This window comes from Rattus norvegicus, chromosome 3 (assembly GCF_021556685.1).
Source record: "Rattus norvegicus strain SHRSP/BbbUtx chromosome 3, alternate assembly SHRSP_T2T, whole genome shotgun sequence".
Taxonomy (NCBI): domain Eukaryota; kingdom Metazoa; phylum Chordata; class Mammalia; order Rodentia; family Muridae; genus Rattus; species Rattus norvegicus.
In genome coordinates, this window is record NC_141536.1 from 91,153,337 (window position 1) to 91,172,717 (window position 19,381).

At 45.0% G+C, this 19,381-nt stretch overlaps 1 protein-coding gene across 9 annotated transcripts in view; it reads left to right on the plus strand.

Moving 5' to 3' along the window:
* Nucleotides 1–19,381, plus strand: part of Them7 (thioesterase superfamily member 7) — a 244,030-nt gene that overhangs the window by 154,112 nt on the left and 70,537 nt on the right. For 3 of the 9 annotated variants that reach the window (XM_087654574.1, XM_087654575.1, XM_087654573.1), the window contains one exon: nucleotides 13,122–14,294. The exons of 5 other annotated variants lie outside the window; for them this stretch is intronic. In XM_087654574.1, coding sequence (XP_087510700.1) covers nucleotides 13,122–13,295 — 174 coding nt within the window. In that variant the 3' untranslated portion in view covers nucleotides 13,296–14,294. 9 annotated transcript variants of the gene reach the window in all.

Genomic DNA, 19,381 nt, shown 5'->3' on the forward strand with positions numbered 1-19,381 from the left:
AGCTGGAGATGGAATGGCAGCAGGGTGTGGGAGGCCAAAGAGAGTCAAAGAGCCAAGGAGCTGAATAGATCTCTTGAAAGAAAATTCTACCAGAGCAGCCTCCACCCAGACTCTGAGCAGAGACCGCAGAGGGGGACTCCACGCTGCCCTTGCTTCAGCCTCACACTTTCAGGTCTCTGTCATAGGGCAAGCCGTCCTAGCACTCGGAAGGGAGAGCTTGGAGGGTTGTGAGTTTGAGGCCAGCCTGGACTATGAGAAGAATTCTAGGCTTAGTATATAGTGATACCCTATCCAGAAAACAACAACAACAGCAACAACAACACAACAACAACAAGTAGCAAAGCTGAAAGGCCGCTACTCACATATGCTTTGCTAAAGGACCTTCTGAGTGAGGGACTCAAACAATGAGCACTTCCTTACCCACAGTGTAGCCAGCAAAAAAAGGGACTCTGTTGAAGTGAGTGGTGACACTGGCCATCCACCCATTGTTTCAACATATCATGGAGTGGCTGTCTGAAGCACAGTTCCAATAAACTAAATATCCAGTGAGGACACTGGCTTCCGGTTTTTGAGTCTCACCACATCGGTGGATGTGAAGCCTGCATCTCATTTAGATTTTCTTACCTCACTGTTCACCCTGAGTGTGATGAAAGCAGTGGTTGTATTTTGCATCTGGATTTTTCATGCCCTCTTGCCTCACTCTGGCATCTGTGGGCAGTTTGTGACTTTATTGATCCTGGGTGACTCTCACCTCTAGACTTGGTTAGGACACTGGGGTGATGTGACCCTGTTGTGCACAGTCTCATTCTTCAGCAGGCTAGTCTGAACTTGCTCTCATAGTAAAGGGAAGATCTGTGAGGGAAGCAGGTTCCCAGAGCCTCCCAGGACCCAGCCTTGGGATTTTACAGCGTTCCCTCCACTATCCCTCTGCTCAAAGTATCTCATAAGGTCTGCCTGTGACAGCTAGTCTTGGCTGTCAGTTTGACTATACCTGGAGTTACTAAAACCCAAGCTGGGTACACCTGTGAGTAATTTTTTCTTATTAAAGTATTTGAGGTGGGAAGACCAAATATTAGTCAGGATCTTTTGAGGTGGGAAGATCTGTCCTTAATCTAGGCCACACCTTCTGCTGTCATATAAAGGATTTGGAGAAAGAAAGCTTCCTCTCCTTGCTTGCTTCCTCTCATTCTTGTTGGTAAGTCTAGCATACACTGAAGACCAGCTGAGACACCCAGGAACATATCCAGTCAGGTGAGTACTGACCAACTGCTGGACTCTTGGACCTTCCATCGACAGATAGCCATTGTTGGAAGAGCTGGACCACAGCCTATAAACCATTCTAATAAATCATTCATTCATTCATTCATTCATTCATTCTATTCAATATGTATACACATATATATGTGTACACACACACACACACACACACACACACACACACACACACACACATTCTATCAGTTCCATTTCTCTAGAAAAGCCTGACTAAATCAAGGCTTGCCCAGAGTTAGGGAGATGGAGAATAGGAGATTCTGAGACAAGGGGCACGAATGTAAAAGGTCATTATCATCCCCATTAATAAAACTTCCTCTACAAAGCCACCTGTTTTGAATACACATAACTCCAGACAATTCTCCCACAACCCCAATTTTCTCTGTTAACCTGCCCCTCCATTTCTCCATGCCTCGCTGGCCTTTTGGGTCTTTGGGCTCCCTTTCCTTTGAAGTTATAAATCTGACTTATTTTCTTACAAAGTCCTGCTGAAGATGAACTATCCAGGGAAGGTCCCTGTAGGAATGGCACAAACCCCAGAGGAGTATGCATTTGGAGTCTTACTATTCCAAGGGTGTGTGACCTACTATGTTAACGTTTCCAGGAGCTCCGCTCCTCCTATCAGTCTCTTCTTCGCTTCCTGGAAATCGCAGTCTTCTGGTCCCCCCCCCCCGCCCCCCCAGCCTCCGTCCTTACAGTCTCCTTCCCTCTGCAGCGTCCATCATTGCAAACCTTCCTCAGGTTGGCTCTTCCCATCAGTAGATCCAACCTCCATCTTCAAAATGCAAGGTTTTATAGAGATGTAGACTACGTTTCCTACAGCAAGAAAGGGCCCAAAAATGGGATGTCCGGATGCAAGCTTGATGCAGGGGTTTGGGGTATGCTATCTATTTGGGAGATAATTTTGGACACACCTGGAGAGAAGCAGACAGGTATGGTAGGTAAACGAATGTTGCCAGGTCAGAGTCTATTAGACAGTCACCACTGGGGGCACCAGGAGGCCAGCCCCAATGGGGTCCGCTGAGCTGATATGGAGCACACTTCACTTGTCCCTTGAGAAGTCAAGGAAGCAAGAATAGCTATTCAGTCACCAATCCATCATGGCTGAGGACAATTAACCTGCCATTTCCAGCTTACACCAAGCTCAGTCTGAGGGAAACCCCTCAGATAATTTCTTTGGTCTAACAAAATATCTGAAGCTGAGAATTTGTAAAGAAGTTCACGTTTCTCATGATTCTGGTAGCTGAAGTGTCTAAACAATATGGCTTCTGGCATGTGGTGAACTCCCTCCCACCTTGATTGCATCGCAACGTTGCAGAAAAATGGAAAAGGAAACAGCCAAGCAGCCCGGTGCAGAAGAGATCATCTGACCAGCCAGGAACCCAGAGATGGGAGGAGCAGTGCGCTCAATAGCTCCGGCTGACCACTCGTTGGTTCTCCTCCTGGGTGTATAGCAGCCACCTTGAAGATGACACCTCTGACACTAGCTGATCACCTTTTGTTTCCTACCCGTACTCTTTTCCGCAGTCCTTGGTTCAGGTAGGGCTCCACCAGCTAGAGAATCCAGAAAGGTAGGTTCAGAGCACTCTGGTCTCTTAACTCTGGTGATTGATTGGCTTGGGGTTAGACACATGACCCAGGCCTGGCCAATAAGAGCCCCACACTGTTTGCTGACTGGGTTCCCCATCACTAAGACAGGAGAGCGCGCGGGGCTGGGGGTATGTGGCTTCTTGTGTCTGGGACCTAGCTCTCATCCCGGGCATTTAGTGACTTTCTGTTGAATAAATGAACATAAATATTACTTGACAAGGATGAATACTGGATATTCAAATAATTCATATACTGAGTATTTTAAAAATATTTAATCATCTGAGTGCATTAAAAACGTTTCCCGAATGTTTTTCTAAAAAACTACTACTTTCACCATTAACAAGATTTCAGAGCCAACCAGTCCTGCCCGGACATAGTAATCACCTCCAAACCCAGATTCGTGAGACTTAACCACATTTTAGAGATGTAGAATAGACTCTGGTCTTTCTTGTCTTTGCCGTGTGCCTTTTGAAGGGAATCTAGGGAGGGGTGTTTGCTAATTACATTAAGTTATTCCTTAATACCCCCCGTCCTGAGTGGACTGCAGAAGAAATAGCAGGCCTGACATCATGGAAAGTCGTGCCGTGCCCGCACAGTTCCTTTCTTTCCTCTCCACTCAGCCGCTCGGATGGATTTGAAAGGCCTTTGACCCTAGTTGTCCAGCTAGGCGATTCACTCTGCCCAGCTGGTGCGGTCTCCTCAGGCTGCCCTAGCTTTAGATATATATACGCTCCAGGCTTTTTCCAGACCTTAACCACACCCTACCCAACCTACCCTTCTCTGTGGCACTTATCAAACCCTTACATAGTGCCCTCTGGCCCTCTGGTCTTTAAAAGAACAAAGTTATTCGTCATTTGAAAAGCATTATGCCTTTGATTTTCTTTTTCATCTACTCAAGTTCACGTGTGTAAACTTCAAATCTCTCTTCACCCAATTCTTTCTTTTTCCCTCAAAAAAAAAATTCATGACTTCATTAGTGTAACATGGTCATTTTCAAAAACTCAAGAAATTTAGAAAAGGATAAAGAGAAAAGTTATTTTTGTCATTAAGCTAGAGTCATCTGGGAAGAGGGAACCTCAGCTGAGAAAATCTCTGTGTCAGATTAATTAGCTGTAGGCAAGATTTTTTTTTTTTTTTTGGATTAAAGATTGATGAGGGCTCAGCCTGCTGTGGGCGGTATCAATCCTAGGCAAGTGTTGTGCTGTTTTTTTTTTTTTTTTTCTTCTTCTTCTTCTTCTTCTTCTTCTTCTTCTTCTTCTTCTTCTTCTTCTTCTTCTTCTTCTTCTTCTTCTTCTTCTTCTTCTTCTTCTTCTTTTTAAAAAGCAACGTGAAACAACCCAGTCAACAGTGTCCTCCACGGCTTTTGTTCCAGTTTCTGTTTCCAAGTTCTTTCCTGAGTCTGCGCTGCCTTCCTTCCGTGGCTTACTATAAACTGTAAGCAGAAATAAACCCTCTCCTCCTTGGGTTGCTTTCAGCCATGGTCCATGGTGTTTCTTATACCAGCAGAAAACTAACTAGAACATTATCATTAAGGCCATGCAGACTGTCTTTGTTAAACAGCAATCCATATATTTGTGATTGACATCTTAGTCTATTTTGCATTAAAGAAAGTTTTCTTAAAAGAAAAGAAAACAAAACAAAATGAACAACAACAACAACAACAAAAGCCCAAAACCTCCATGGACATAGAACTTGCTTAAAGAAAGCCATACTGTGGGAATTTTTTTTAAAAAAACAAAAGCAATACTTATGTGTGCCTCTGGGTTTTCAGGTGTGCATTTGCATGTGTGCATATGCACATGTTCATTTGTATATGCATGTGTGCATTTGCATGTGCACACATGCATGTGGAGGGCAGTAGCCAATATCAGGTGTCTCCTTTAATCACTCTCTAACATAATTTTAAAGATAAGGTCTTTGTCTCAACCTAGAGCTCATAGATCTGCCTAGACTGGCCAGCATGTCCCAGGCCTCCTCCTGACTTAATCACCCCAGTGCCAGGATTACAGATGGATATCATGACCCTGGGTTTTTTATGTGGGTTCTAAGGATCTGACTTCAGTTTCTCCTACTTGTACAGCAAACATTTGACTGACTGAGCCATCTCCCCAGTGCCTCCCAAAATCTTTCTGAAGGTTCCATCCTCCTCTAGTTAGTTCTGCCCTGTCTAGATAAGAAATCTTCAGAGATTTTCTGGCATGCAGGAGATTCTAAGCATTTTCATGTTTTAAGTATTTTCTGCCAGGTGGTGATTTAAAATAGAATTGGAAACTGCTGTGCCTTCTGCACTTGTCTGTGCCTGACTGCCAGGGCAGCACCTTAGTGACCTGCCTGAATGCTGTGGCAAGGGAGACATCACCCAGACACGTGTGTGTCTGTGCTCACTCTTCTCAGTGGGCCCAGGACAACCACCAGGTCCCTGGCCCAGTTCATTTTGAGGACCCCAGCCACTTTCTAACCATAGCCCAGAGATAGTTTCCGAAGCATCCCTGGTGGGGCAGCTCCAGCAAAGCAGAGCATGATGGGTACCGGCACTTTGTGCACAAGGTTCTCTGGACCACAGCTTTGCGGTTGGAGCTGTATTTAATGGCAGATCCTGCTTCTCGGCATCTGAAAAAGCCTTCTAAATTCACCCTAGCTGATGGTGCGTCCCTGTTAACTGAGCCTCATCTTCCTGTTTCCACTCAAAATGTTTCAATGAATTTGTTTCACTCTTTCAATTTAAAAAGAAAAGAAATTGATTCAATTCCTTAACCTTCTGAACACGGATCTGGATTTTCTCTTTTCTTTTTCTTTTGCTTGTTATAAGAGTGTGCCTCCAGAGACATGTTGGATTGTCTTGTCATTTTGACACTGATTTCCCAGAATGAACTTCCTGAGAGAATTCGGTTGCAGAGAAAATGGTCCTGCTCTCAGAGCAGATAATTTCCATTATTTTGATTTTCCCCAGTCCAAGACCTTATTGAGTGCACACTAAAAGCGGCGGTAGCTATGCTCCGCAGCCAACTGGCTCTGCACAGATTCCTCCCCGATGCAAACGATTGCTCACTTGTTTGGAGCGAGGCGACTTGGCTTAGAAATATCATTTTTATTTTTTATATTGGTATATTGCCGAGCACCAAGATAAACATAGCTTGGACTGCAGGCTTATTTAGATATTTACTCAATCTCGCATCTTGCTAGACTTTAGTTTCGAGATATTTTTCTTGTTACCTCCGAGATCATTTGTCCTGTAAATAGAGCCAAGATGTGCTCAAAAGCAACATGAAACTAATCAAAGAAAGAAAAAACCAGTGTACTTGAGGCTGTGGCTGCTTAAAATACGAGGCTGTCAGAAAGCATTCTGGGCCATTTTCGTCTTCACTGCCTCCCATCCCTTTTGGAAGCGAAACGGCTTCCATACCACTTCAAACAAGTGTATTTATCTGCAAGGTCATTTCCCCTAGCTGTGGAACAATCTTCTGGAAGAACTTGACAATGGGATAAGAGCCTAGATGCAGCCGAGCAGAGCGATGCGGATCTACAAAGTCACACTGAAGACCCAGTGGGGACATCTCTTCTACCTGTGACGTAACTGCTGACAGCCATGACCTTTGTCTGAAGAGGATGGCTAGCCAAGAAAACCCCAGATCTCTTTCTTTCCCTCCTGCCTTGACTCTCCCTGGAAGCCACACGTTGCTCTCTCCCGTTTCCTTTCATCAAATCTGTGCCTGCCTGCCCTGCCCCGGCACCCATCCTGCCTGTACCAGTCCGTTCATGGAGTACGAGTCTTGAGGTACAAACATGATCACACCGCTACCTTCCTCCCATAGGACAGTCCCATTCTGATAGGATAAAGTCCAGTGTATTCAAGGTATGGCCCATCCTCCCTCTCCCAGCTTCACGGTCCAGCGTCACCTACCTCTTTTTGGTACCTCAAAGCTCTACACTCCGCTTGCCTCCAACCAAGCCAGGTCCCTTTCCTTCAGCTTCATTTATTTTCACATCTCACTTCCTTGCAGAGCACACTCTGGATTTGTAAGGGAGTATTCACCGTTCTTTGATTATTGTAGGACCCACCAGAGATGAAAACCTGGCTTTTGTTTTTGTTTTTTTTTTTTGTTGTTGTTTGTTTTGTTTTTACCAGCACCAAACCCCAGGGAATGATTAAATTGGTAAAACTTAAACAGCCAAGCTTAGGCTATCAACTTTTAGTATCTCAAACTGGTTATGCTTGAGTCTTTGCCACCAAGAATCGAGCCAGACCTCTTGAGTACATTCATGTTATAGCAGTACAGTAAATGTTAATTAAATTCTATTATATTTATTATGTAATTTACATTACTTTAAACTCCGCCCCAGAAGCTGGTCCCATTGTCTTTGTCTTTTGTCTTTGATTTTGTGCAAGGCCCTGTGTTGAGTTCCCATGACAACGACAACAACAAACAACAACCAACAAAGGGAAAGGAAGGGCCTTTAACTGGTGTGGCTGTGCACAGCTTTAGTCCCAGCACTTGAGAGGGAGAAGCAGGTGGATCTCTGCGTTCACAGCATACTTGGAGAGTTCCAGGCCATTCAAGTCTCACTATGACAAATTACTGGGCATGGCTAACCTACGGTTAGGTTAACCCAGACTACTAGTGCTCCTGGGCTTTGTAGACTCCAATCATTCTGTAATGACGAGGTCTACACATGCTTGATGGAAAACTAATTATTCATGCAGAGCGGTAAATAGTACATTCTTTAGTGCCAGCTTCTTAGTCTCCGGAGGCTGACAGTTCTGCAGATCCTATGGGAGGCTCCCTGAGGATTCAGCCCTGTATGGGCTCCCACTGCTGAACCTATGTTTAGTTGAGAGAGTGTAAGGATGGGGTTCCTGCCATCATCTTTCTGCCCCGGCACTCCAGGTGACTGACCACAGGCTCTAGCCTGTTCTCTGTAAATTACATCAAGTGACATAAATAGGTTCACTCTTCTGAAAGGTGTAGCCGTGCCATCTGCCTGAGGGCCGCCCACTACCTGACAGGTACATGTTCTGTAGACCGTGTCCTCAGACAAACCAGAAGTCATGTAGGCTTTCTATTGGGAGCTCAGGCAGAACCTAGTTATGGGTTTATTGAAGGAGATGGGAACTTGGAAGAGAGGGGAGCGTGGGAGAATGAACGAAGTTGCCTGGCCAGGTACAAGTCTGGGCAGTATGACGTGGAGTGTTTATCACCGAGTGATGAATGCCTCAGGGACTTCTTGGTCTTCAAGCCAGAGCAAGCGCTGAGTCATAGGGTAAAGTGCTGAGCAGCCCCACTGAAAAGTGTGGAGTAAGGATACTAGAGCCTTTCCCTCTGACCCTTTGATCCATTTGTCTCCTCGTCTGGATTATTTCCTTATTTTAATGTGTAGTTTCTGTAGGAGAAACTAATTTGCACAGTCTTCAGCAGCCCGCAAGGCTGTCTGGAACCCTCCTGGGGAGGTCTGGCGGGATGTGGAAGATCTATGAGATTCTGAGGTTCTGCGAGAGATTCTGGTTTGAGTCATGGTTGAGAGCCCCGGTACTAGAAGATCCATCCGCAGAGGTTCTTTGAACGGAAGCATTCCACTGTCTAAAATTTACCGAGTCAGGCATGGACGATTAGCATTCAGCTCCTGTGACTCATACACTTCCGGTTACGTGTTACAAGCCAGGAAGTCATCAACTGCAAATGAGTTCATGAAAAGTTGAGTCTCTGGGTCACCAAGACATAATCTCTTCCCATGTTAGATAATCACTTCAACTCAATGATTATAGACTGGGGCCTTGAAGGACAAAACCTGCCTAATGCCTTTCAGAAGCCTGAATCTGTCTGGCATTGGACCGGCACTTGTTTTCCAGTTCCACACAGACATATCGCACTGTATTACTCTCAGCCAACCCCAATGCTCTGTGTTACCTGCCCGAACCGGATTCCATTAAGCACAGAGCCTAGAGTTTCTCCCTGGAAACATTTGGATATGTAGGTTTGGCGCTTATAAGACAGGTTTGGCAGGAGACAGTTGCTAAGAGAGGCAGGGAACATTAGGCAATGGTTCGTATCGCTTCTTAGATACCCGGAGTCTCAATCCAGCCTCCTTAGCACCTGACTCATTTTTTTCTTCTTCCCTCACACTAAGCATTCCCATCATCCCCTCCTGCCAGCCCCTTGCCAAAGTCTGAGAACTACTATTTTAAACACCTTCTCCCTCATTCTGTCACTAGACTTTTGCAAAATAAATAAATAAATAAATAAATAAATAAATAAATAAATAAGAAAAAGAAAATAAAAAACAAAACCTCTTGAGTTCATCAGATTGTTTCTCATCTCCTCTGTGGCCACTCTGGTGCAAGTCACCAACATCTTTTCCAAGAGGATAGGATTGCCTTGCTGCTCCTCTGCAGACATTATTGCCTTCCGTATCTCGATCTGCCCCATTGAAACCATTGATCATTTCACAGAACAACCCCCATCTTGCCTCTCCCTTCCATGTGTGCACTGTCTTGCCATTGCCCGGGATAAAGGCCAAGCTCATTCACAAAACCCTTCCCAGACTGCCTCCTGCCTCCTCTGTAGTCTCTGTTCCCCTGGTGGGAACTTCTGCTGTCTCCATAGCCTTTCTCTCTGGCCTCTGGTACGTGCTGTTTTCTGCAGAAGGCTTTTCCTTCCCCTACTTACTTAGATAACTCTGAATCTTTTTCATATCCCATTTTAAGCTGTCACTTCTCTGAAAACTATCCATGCTTCCCAAGATCAAGTAGGTCCCTGCTCCTACCTGACAGCATCCCTGAACTTAGCCTGGTATTAAGTTTATCACATTTTATTGGGATTGAGTCTGATCATTTATTTTGCTTGAGATTTACACAGTATGCAAAGGAGACCTCACTCTGCAGCTGGTTCCTCTTCCTTATCTAGGACATGCTGGAGATGTAAGGGGTACACAATTAAGACTTGTTGAAGATAGAAATATAACGGAAAGAAGATGTGAGAATAGAAGGGGGAACACGACTTTCCTGGGCAACCAAAGGGGAACAAACCAATATCTCACCAAGGGAAGAGTAATAGCCCATAGGAAACTACTGGGTTTATTTTCGGGGACTTATGACTACTTGAGTTTTACCCTTACATACTTTGCAGAAAAAGAAAAGTAACAGTAGAAAAGCTTCTCACTGGAAGCCTGTGGCCACCACCAATCCCGTCAAACTGGTTTGTGAAGTTTTGAACACAGTGTGTGGTGTTTCAGGAGATAACACTGCTCTGATGTCACAGAAACAATTACAGTGAGAGGGTTATGGCTCCTGGTAGGTTGATCCTACACACACACACACACACACACACACACACACACACACACACACAAGAGAAGTTGTGGGATTATGGGAAGTGGGATGAATATGAGAGGAGTTAGGGTAATTAACTAAGGGGTTATCAAAATATATTGTATGGGTTTCTCAAATAATTAAAAAGATTTTAATGTAGTTCATTGACTTGAGATGCAGATTTTTTTTTGTTAGTTTCATCATCTAAAATTTTGGAATCTGGGTCGGGGAGGCATGTGTGAATTTGCATCATGAGAGCCCAGAGTTTGGAGCCAGGCCCAGCACTATTGCCTGCAAATTTCTCTCTTTATTCCCTATAAAGTCAGGGAGGCAAACACCACCTTGCAGGGTTGTTTGGAAGACTGAAGAGAGGACAGTGCAGGGGCACAGGCTTCTCACATCCCAGGTGCACAGTGGCTGCTGTGCTTAAATGTGGCACCTTTCAATTATTTAAGAGCATCTGGGCTGTGCTCACTTGCAAACAGGGAGCTCATGAAATATTTCTATCCTGAAGGCAAGAGATACTGCTTCTCTGCTGTCTGCTCCCGAACAGAGAGAGGGAAATGTGGCCTGGAATAGAAAAGTCACAGAGAGGCTGTGGAAATGAGGGGGATCTGAATTTCAGTGGATCTTGGAGATAGAGCCCAAAGTAAGGCTCTTCTCAGTGATGCCCGGGATGTGTGTGTTATCCCAGATCCCTGCATTGAAATTTAATCTTCAATATGAGAGACTCTATAGATGGGGCCCCGTGGGAGTTGATTCGGTGGTAAGGGCAGAGTCTCATGAATTGAATTAATGCCCTTATGACCTAGACCTGGGAGAGCGTCCTCACTCATGCCCTACACACACACATCAGCACTGCCTATGAAGCACTAAGCGAACTCTCTCCAGACCCCATCTGCTGGCATCTTAATCTTAGATGCTCAGGATAGCAGAACGGTTCGAAATGAACTTCTGGGTTTATAAGATTACCCCAGAATATGCTACTTTTGTAACAGTAACCTGAATAGATTATGACATGGCACTCCTGAAGAAGAGACACAGAGGACAGCCAGAGAAAAGGCCAAGAGACCCCATTTAGATCTTTGTGTGCCTTTTTAAAAAATATTCAGTCATTTTCTTCTTTCAAAGGTAAATTGTGATCAGTTGGAAACATTCATACAAGGAAAAAGAAAAAGAAAGCCAGTTCATCCTTTCAAAGTTCTTTCTAGGTAACCTGGATTCACATTGTGTTCTAATGTAACAAATGATCTCACCCAGTATGTTATAGAACAACTGTTCTGTTCTGTAACTGGACTCTTCCATTGGACAGCTTTCCTGTGGGAAAATAAAAAGTATCCAGTGTCTCCCTGGGTGACATTGGTGTGCCACAGGGGTGAGGTCACACAAGCCCCTCGCACAGCCCTCCTGGAACGACTCCACCTCCAATGAACAATTTTAGAGTGAAACCTTTACATAACTCACCATTGTTCTTTACAGAGAGCCCTCACATTCAGTCTTTGCAAGAAAGAGCCATAGGGAAATGCTTAAATCACAAGAATAACAATGGGCCTTCAGTGGGAGAAGGCAGGGGCTGGCCCTTGGCACAATGCTCTTCCCTCCCATTCTGTTTGACCTTGAAGGGTTGTGTTTTTATGAGAATTTTGTCCACTGAGTTTTGATCATGTTCATTCTTTCTTGTGGCCACCCCCCCCCACCAGATTTACCTACTCCTTCCCTTCCTACCCACCTTGGTGACACCCCACCTTTAAATAGGCCAATCTGTGCTGCTCAAATATGTGTGGTCTTCCACTGGAACATGTTGATTTATTAGGGGATACATTCTTAGAGAAAACTGACTCTTCATTTCTCAGCAGCCCATAACTGCCAATAGGTCCTCTATGCTGGGATTTGGTCCTATAAATTCTATGCCAAGGGCCACTCATTTCTAGTCAACAAGCAAAAAGATGCAGCTCTCGTTCTTAAAGAGATCACAGTGTAGAGGCAGAGCTAAAGGGCACAGTAACGTCTTATAATGAGTTTTCTTTTTCATTTAGCACAGAAATACCTAACTCTTGTTGGGAAGAAAAGCAGGTGCGATGGTTCATTTTGATTGTAAAACTGGCATAATCTAGAATCATCTGGAAAGACAGTCTCAATGAAGAATTGTCTACATCAGTTTGGTCTATGGGCATGTCTGTGGGGGCTTGATGTAGGAAGACCCAGCCCACTGTGGATGGCACCATCCCCTGGGCATGGGGTGCAGAACTGTGTAAGCATCGAGCTGAGCACTAGCAAGCATGCATGCCTTCATTCCACTCTGCTCTTGACTATGGATGTGACTATTTCAAGATTCTGCAAGACTTCCTTGCAGAGGTGGACTCTAACCTGGAGTTAGGAGCTAAAGTAAACCTTTCTAAATTGTTTTGCGTTTGTCAGAATATGTTATCACAACTAGAGAAGTTGACAGATTTATATTAAGGCAGCTTATGTTTCTCGAGAGATCATTATGTCTAGGAACTATGGTATATTAAATGATAAACATAAATCTTTTTAGAAAAAGAGATTTTATTTTATATATGGGAGATACTTGTATGGGGATATGTATACATGAATTCAGTGACCATGGAGACCAGAAGAGAGTATCAAAACACCCGGAGCTGGAGTAATGGGCAGTTGTAAGCCACCTGACACGAGAGCTGGGAACAGAACTTAGATCCTCTGGAAGAAGAGCATGTGCTCTTAACCTCTGAGCCATCTCTCCATCCCTAAACGTTGGTCTTTTATGCTCATAATCAGACTAGGAAGACCGTGGTCATTATATTGTTGTAGGAACTGAGGTTAGGGGAAGTTAAGTAACTTGTCCAAAGGAGCTTAGGTTGGGAGAGATGGAACTGGGGTGCCCGTGACACAGTCTTCGAGTTAGGAGATGGTGTCAGTGTCGTGGTGACCTAAACACTGTGATTTCACTTTCTAGGTACTGTGGCCTGGAAACCAGCTTGCTGACATCCCCCCTGGTGGGCTTCATGGTGACCAATCAGTGCAAATACCATACACCCATCGGCTTCCCTCAGGTCCCACTGGCTGCCCTGGCTGTGGAGAAAGTGGGTCGCTCCAGTGTATGTTACCGACTGGCTCTGTTTCCTCCTAAACCCACCATGGAGCTGCCTTCAGTAAATCACCATGATCTCATTGATGGTTTTTTCTTTGGCCACCCTAAACTAGCACAGTTTGACACTCTGGCCTGTACCACGGGGTCTTCAGTCCACGTCTTTGTGAACCCAGCCACTAGCAAACCAGAGAGCCTTCCAGAAGACTTCAGGAACAGTCTGCAGAAGCTGATGAGTGCAGCATAGTGTGGATTGTCTAACACTGCGCATGGAGACCCCCATGTCATAAAGTGAGGTTTATTGGTGGTTCTCTGTGCATTTCCTTGTAAACTCCCTAGTATGTGTTTTTGCCTTTAAAATGGCTGTCAATGCCTTAAAGGTTTGTATAACAGTTATTGAACCTCGTAGTGGAATTCTCTTTTTGGAATAGCCCTGTAGCCAAACACTTTACACAATTTAACACACATAACAGCTCACAACTGTGCAGCGAGGGAGGCGCCATTCTAACCCTTTTACAAGAAAGGCACAGTGAGGTTTGCAGACAGAAGTCATTCGCTTCTGTGAAGCTACCATACTCCAAACTCCCACTCTTAACCTCAGCACTGATATCCTCTCGGTTATGCAGCCCCAGCCCTGAGCAAACCTAGGGCATGAAGATGGCCATTTCTACATAATGGCCATGCACTGCCTGCAGGCCTGCTGTTCTGCTAGCTTCTCCACATCCAATGATATTAGTTACTTCTTTGCCAATATCCTATCAGCTAGGTTATCTATTTCCCATGGTCTGGGTTCATTAATTGAATTTGACTCATTATATATCTTTAGCTTCTTCCAGTAAGTAGATACTTAATTTTTATTTTTATTTTTTATCTGTCAGTATGAACTATAGTACTAGAAAGGTCACCTTTCTTTTTCCTATATTTAAAACAACACAATGTCAAACCTTGGATGCTTCTCTGCCACATCCTTAGCCTGTATCCATCACTTATGTCACGGGTGGAAGTCAACAAGTAACTGAATAAAATTAATCTCTGATGCTACATGAGGACAGTGCATGCTGAGGTGTGACAGCAATAAAGGCAGCCTGTGTGCACTGAGTGCTGACCATCCCTAATGCAGGGAAGCCACTCAAGAGCTGATGCTATATTATCATTATCACCGTTTTCCAGATGAGGATGGTGGTGGGGAACAGAGAGAAGGGTTCTAATGTTAGAACTGCCTGTGCTCAACACAACAGAAAAAACTTGAGGTTTAGTCTCTGGGCCTGTGTCCACATCTGGAAAAGAAGGTCTCTAATGACCTTTCCCAGCCGTACTCAGAAGCGAATGCTTTTCAAGCAAACAGAGACTCTTTTCAGCTCTAGCTCTGGAATATGCTTGCTGTGCACAATATACACAAAGGCCCCAGGCTACCCATTGTCACCAAGGCTCTTTTGCCTAGATAAACATTAAGGTTTTAAAACACTTCTGCAGTAATCCTCAAACTTGGGAAACTATTTTCCAGCAAACTGGGGTGTGCAGGCATTGACCTGCCCAGCTTCTGGTTCTGGACCTGTGCTCATGTGGGTCCTTGGAGGCCTTGCTTCATTCCCAGAGGTTCTCGCCCTCACATGGTCTCTTCATGCTGTCCAGCCACTCTGAGAAGTCAGTATTCTTATTCCACTGTATAACCGGGAAAGACGGAGGAGAAAGATAACTTACAGAGACCATAGAACCTTTGGGCCCGTCTTTTCTTTCCCTTTAAATGTATGTGTGTAATGTGTATGCATGGGAGAGGTCTGTATGTCCTGGTGTGGGTTTGCATTTAACTAAGGAATGTCGCCCCCTCCTTTAGGTGGGGGCTCTCATTAGACTTAAGGTCGCTCATTAGACTGTGTGGCCAGTGAGCCTTGAGGACCCACCTGGCTCATATATTTGAAAGCTTAGTCACCTGGAAGTGGAACTGTTTGAGACAGGAGATGTGCCACTGGGAATGAGCTCTGAGGTTTAAAACACCCACACCAGGCCCAGTGTCTCTCTCTGCCTGCTGCCTGGGGATCCGGATGTAAAGCACTCAGTTAATTCTCCAGCACCATGCTTGCCTACCTGCTGCCATGCTTCCGTCACGACAATCATGGACGAATCCTCTGCTCTCTTAGTCATTCTGTTGCATTAACGCTGACATAAGACCCTCTCAGTGAAGGACACTATAGTCACCACACTGTTTAAAACCTGGAGGCAGAGCAGGGTAGGACATAGAAAGTTGGGACCACTGTGAAGAAAACAGAGTTGGTCTGACAGAAAGATGGGTCCATGGCTGGGGAGTTAACTGTAAGCAAGCCCCCATCTAAGTGTTTTCTTCTATAAGTGGCCTTGGTGATAGTGTCTTTTCATAGCAATAGAACAGTAACTAAGACACCCCCCCCCCCGTCCTTCACCTAACAGTTTTTAAAGGATTTGACTCAGGCCCTTGTGCTTATGAGGCACCTCACTGACTGAGCCGTCTCCCCAGCCCTGGACTCATCTTTCTGTCAGACCAACTCATCACAGTGGTCCTGAGTTTCTATACTGTGCCATGCTCTGCCACCTGGTTTTTAACAGTGTGGTGACGATAGTGTCCTTCACTGAGAGGGTCTTAAGTCAGAGTTAATGCAACAGAATGACCAAGAGAACACTTTACCCTTAGCAAGACCTGGATTTGTAGCCTGAATCTTTCTCCTATGCAGGAAAACAGCACGTCTTGGGTAACCCAGGACAGCCCTGATTGTCCTGGTGTTGTGATGGACGCTCCCCTGACACTATGGACCCTAAAGTGGAAACAAAAATGAAAAAGCAGGCTATGGGTCACCCCAATGGTTTCTTCTTATCAGTGGGCACTGTGAGGGTTCTGTATCTTTGTTCTTACTTTTCTCACAATATACATTAATCTGATCCATTTATAAAGAATTCTCACAGTCTGGAGGCTGAGAAGTCCAAGATGGAGGCAGTAGCTGTTATGGTAGTTATTAAGAGTTGTCTTCTGTTTCCATGGTGTCTTGTGAGTCCTTCCAGGCTCGGAGAGTTGATGGGCAAAGCGGGCTGGTTGGTTCTCTTTTTGTCTTGTACATGTGGATATGGATTCTTTGACTTAATCATCCCCTAAAGAGTGAGCTGTCAACCCTATCGTATGGATCTCAGTTTCAGTATGTGAATTTTAGGGGACTCACAAACCCTAGCACTGGAGGACACCCATTGGCTAACTGGAAACTAGAGGTGCAGACACCTGCTATTCTGGCCACCTTTTGGAAGATATACTTTGGAAGTGCACTGAGGTCATTGGGTCATGATGCTGGGTCCTATGAAGACTTGGAATGTGGCGGCACTGACTCTGGGTCAGCAAAACCCCTTTGGCCCACGGACCCCTCCATTGTATGGAGAAGCCCAGCCAGAGCAAGGTTGGGGTAGGTCTGTCTAAACCCAGAGAGCATAGAAAAAGTGGCTCAGGGTTTGGGGAGATACTGGCAACAAGGGTCTCAATCTGGGCTCAGACATAGCCACCTTTTTAATGAGCTCTATGACCCGAGTCACTGCTTCCCTTTGTAAATTCCTGATTTGAAATGGGGACAAGAGTGCCATGCTGAACACAGTCCCTGCTCATCAAGGTTTTGGTGGCAGGATTGCCCTTCCCTGGTCCCTGGAAGTCAGCCACCAGCATTTCCCCCAGAACAACTAAAATGCTGTGTGGGCCCACGACATACCTTAAGGTAGAAAAACACACAACTGTTACGTTCCTCTTCTGTGCATCTGTAGTGAATCCCACATCATTTTCTATTTTGTGTGAGAAAAATTACAACGGCGAGTAAGGAGCAAGGGATGATGGGATGCATGTGGCCTGGATTGTCCCCTGGAACTCACCAGAACTGAGAGTCAGAATAGTTTCTAGGGAAATAGCCTCCAGGTTAGGTAAACGCCAGGAGCTGAAGTATGCTGACACACTCTTTCCAGCAGAAGCCAGAGCCAAGGATCACACCACTCACTGGCTTTTAGTGGGCAATTCTAGCACCATAAACTCAGTTTAAGAGTGCAGAGACAGCCAAGTCTCAACTGCATGTTCTCAGAGGAAGTTAGGATGTTACGATGAAGGTGACTAAGTAAACCCAGACGCTTTAAAAAGAAGTCAGTCGCTGGCTGCGCACTACTTCACAAGATGTGGTAGCTTAGCAGCTTGTAGCTCTTGTTACTGGGCACTTCTGAGCAGGCGTGAGTCCTGTGCTTGCTAACAAGGGAGCAACTGTAATAATCCGAGCAGGTAAAGGGAATCCTCCGACAGTGCAGCCTTTCTGAGCGCCTTTTGTCACACTCGAATTCATCTGAAAACGTACAGTAAGAGACGGTACAAAATGTGCGTTCATATTCTGCTTGGACAGAATGTGGCTCCTAGCAATTAATGCTTTCAGTCACATTAAGCATTAAATAATGCCTTGTGACATTACAGTATTGCCCATTACAAATCAATTTTGTAGTGTTTGTTCATAATAAGACTTGAAATGTTACCTAGAAACAAAATATGTTTTCCTTGAAACAGTCAGACCTTATTAGAAATCCAGGGTTTTACAAATCACCATGTTAACAGTTATGTCCCCCTGGCGAAGGTTTTCCTTTCTTTAAATAGTGTTAAACTCAGCCTCAGACACTCAAGTCTCTGAGTATTAGTCTTTGTATGTGCACTGGCTTGAAAGAAAAAACTTAATGCTCCAAATGCACTCTGTGTTCTACTAGGTGTAATCTAATAATATCCACCGGGATTCCTTTTGCAGGGAAAAATAATGAGTACCTTGCAAAACTGTTATGACTACGTATTGGGCTACACAATGTTACTTTGTCATTTTGTGGAAGTTGGGGTTTCCAATCCTTTAAAAGGAAAAGAGGCCATCAGTCCTTGGGCATAATGATTCACAGCGCGTGGGGAGACTGAGGTAGGCAGCTCACAAATTGAACTCAAGGTCATTCTAGGAAGCAGAGTGAGACACAGTTTTAAAGAGAAGAGAGGAGAAGGCCCAGTTCCCAGTGGGCAGTAGCATCCCTGGGCTGTGGTCTGGGTACCATAAGAGCAGGCTGAGCAAGCCGTGAGGAGCAAGACTGTAGACAGCACTCTTCCTCTGTGTCGGCTCCCGCCTCCCAGTTCCTACTGAGTTCCTGTCCTGACTTCCTCAGTGAGAGGCTGTGATCTGAATGTGTAAAATGAAATAAACCCTCTCCCCTCCAAACTGCTTTGGTTATAGTGTTTTTATCACAGAGATAGAAGCCCTAAGACAGAAGGGAAGGGAAGAAAGAGAGAGGGAGGGAACAAGAGAGAGAAGGGAAGGAAAGGTTAGGAAGAGAGACAACAGGAACCTGTTTCCAGCTTAGAGGACTTAAGACATTTCCATGCAATCAGTATCAACGAGGAGCAAAGATACAGAGAGAACACACAAGACCTGGAGACTTATCTTACTCCAACTCAATACTAAATCACTGAGGCTTTGGGTACCTAGATTTGAATCTGGGCCCTGATGATGTCTGGTCCAGGACTCTGCTATTCCAGGTCCTCAGAAGCAGATGAGACAAGCCCTTGTCCTCAATGTGCTTCATGTTTTAAGCTTGGAGGTTGGGTCTGGCTGTGCTAACTCTGTAATATCAAATGTAAATAGGGTACCCCTACTCCCCAAAGGCATACGCACCTCTCAGCTCTTAGCCTGTGTACATAACCTTATTTGGAAGACTCAAGACGACCCAAAAGGAAGTGTCCTTATATCACTGAGAGAGATGTCCAGAAAGAGAGGAAGTCCTTTTGAAGACAGAGACTGTGATACAACAGAGCTACAAGCTCCAGAGTCACCGAAGCTGGAAGAAATGGAGTCTGTCCAGGCAGGACATTCGGAAGGCACTGTGTGTGTGCACTTGTGCATGCATGATTGAGCATGAAAGCCACAGGACAACCTCTGCTGCCATTCCTTGGGCACCGTGCACCTTGTGCTTTGAGACAGGTTCCCTCTCTTGCTTAGAATTCACTAAGTAGGCTAGACTGCCTGCAGGCAAGACCAGGATCTTCTTCCTAACACTGACATAAAGAGCACATGCCAGCCTGCATTAAAAAAAATAAAAATAAAAACACAAACAAAAGAAAGCCA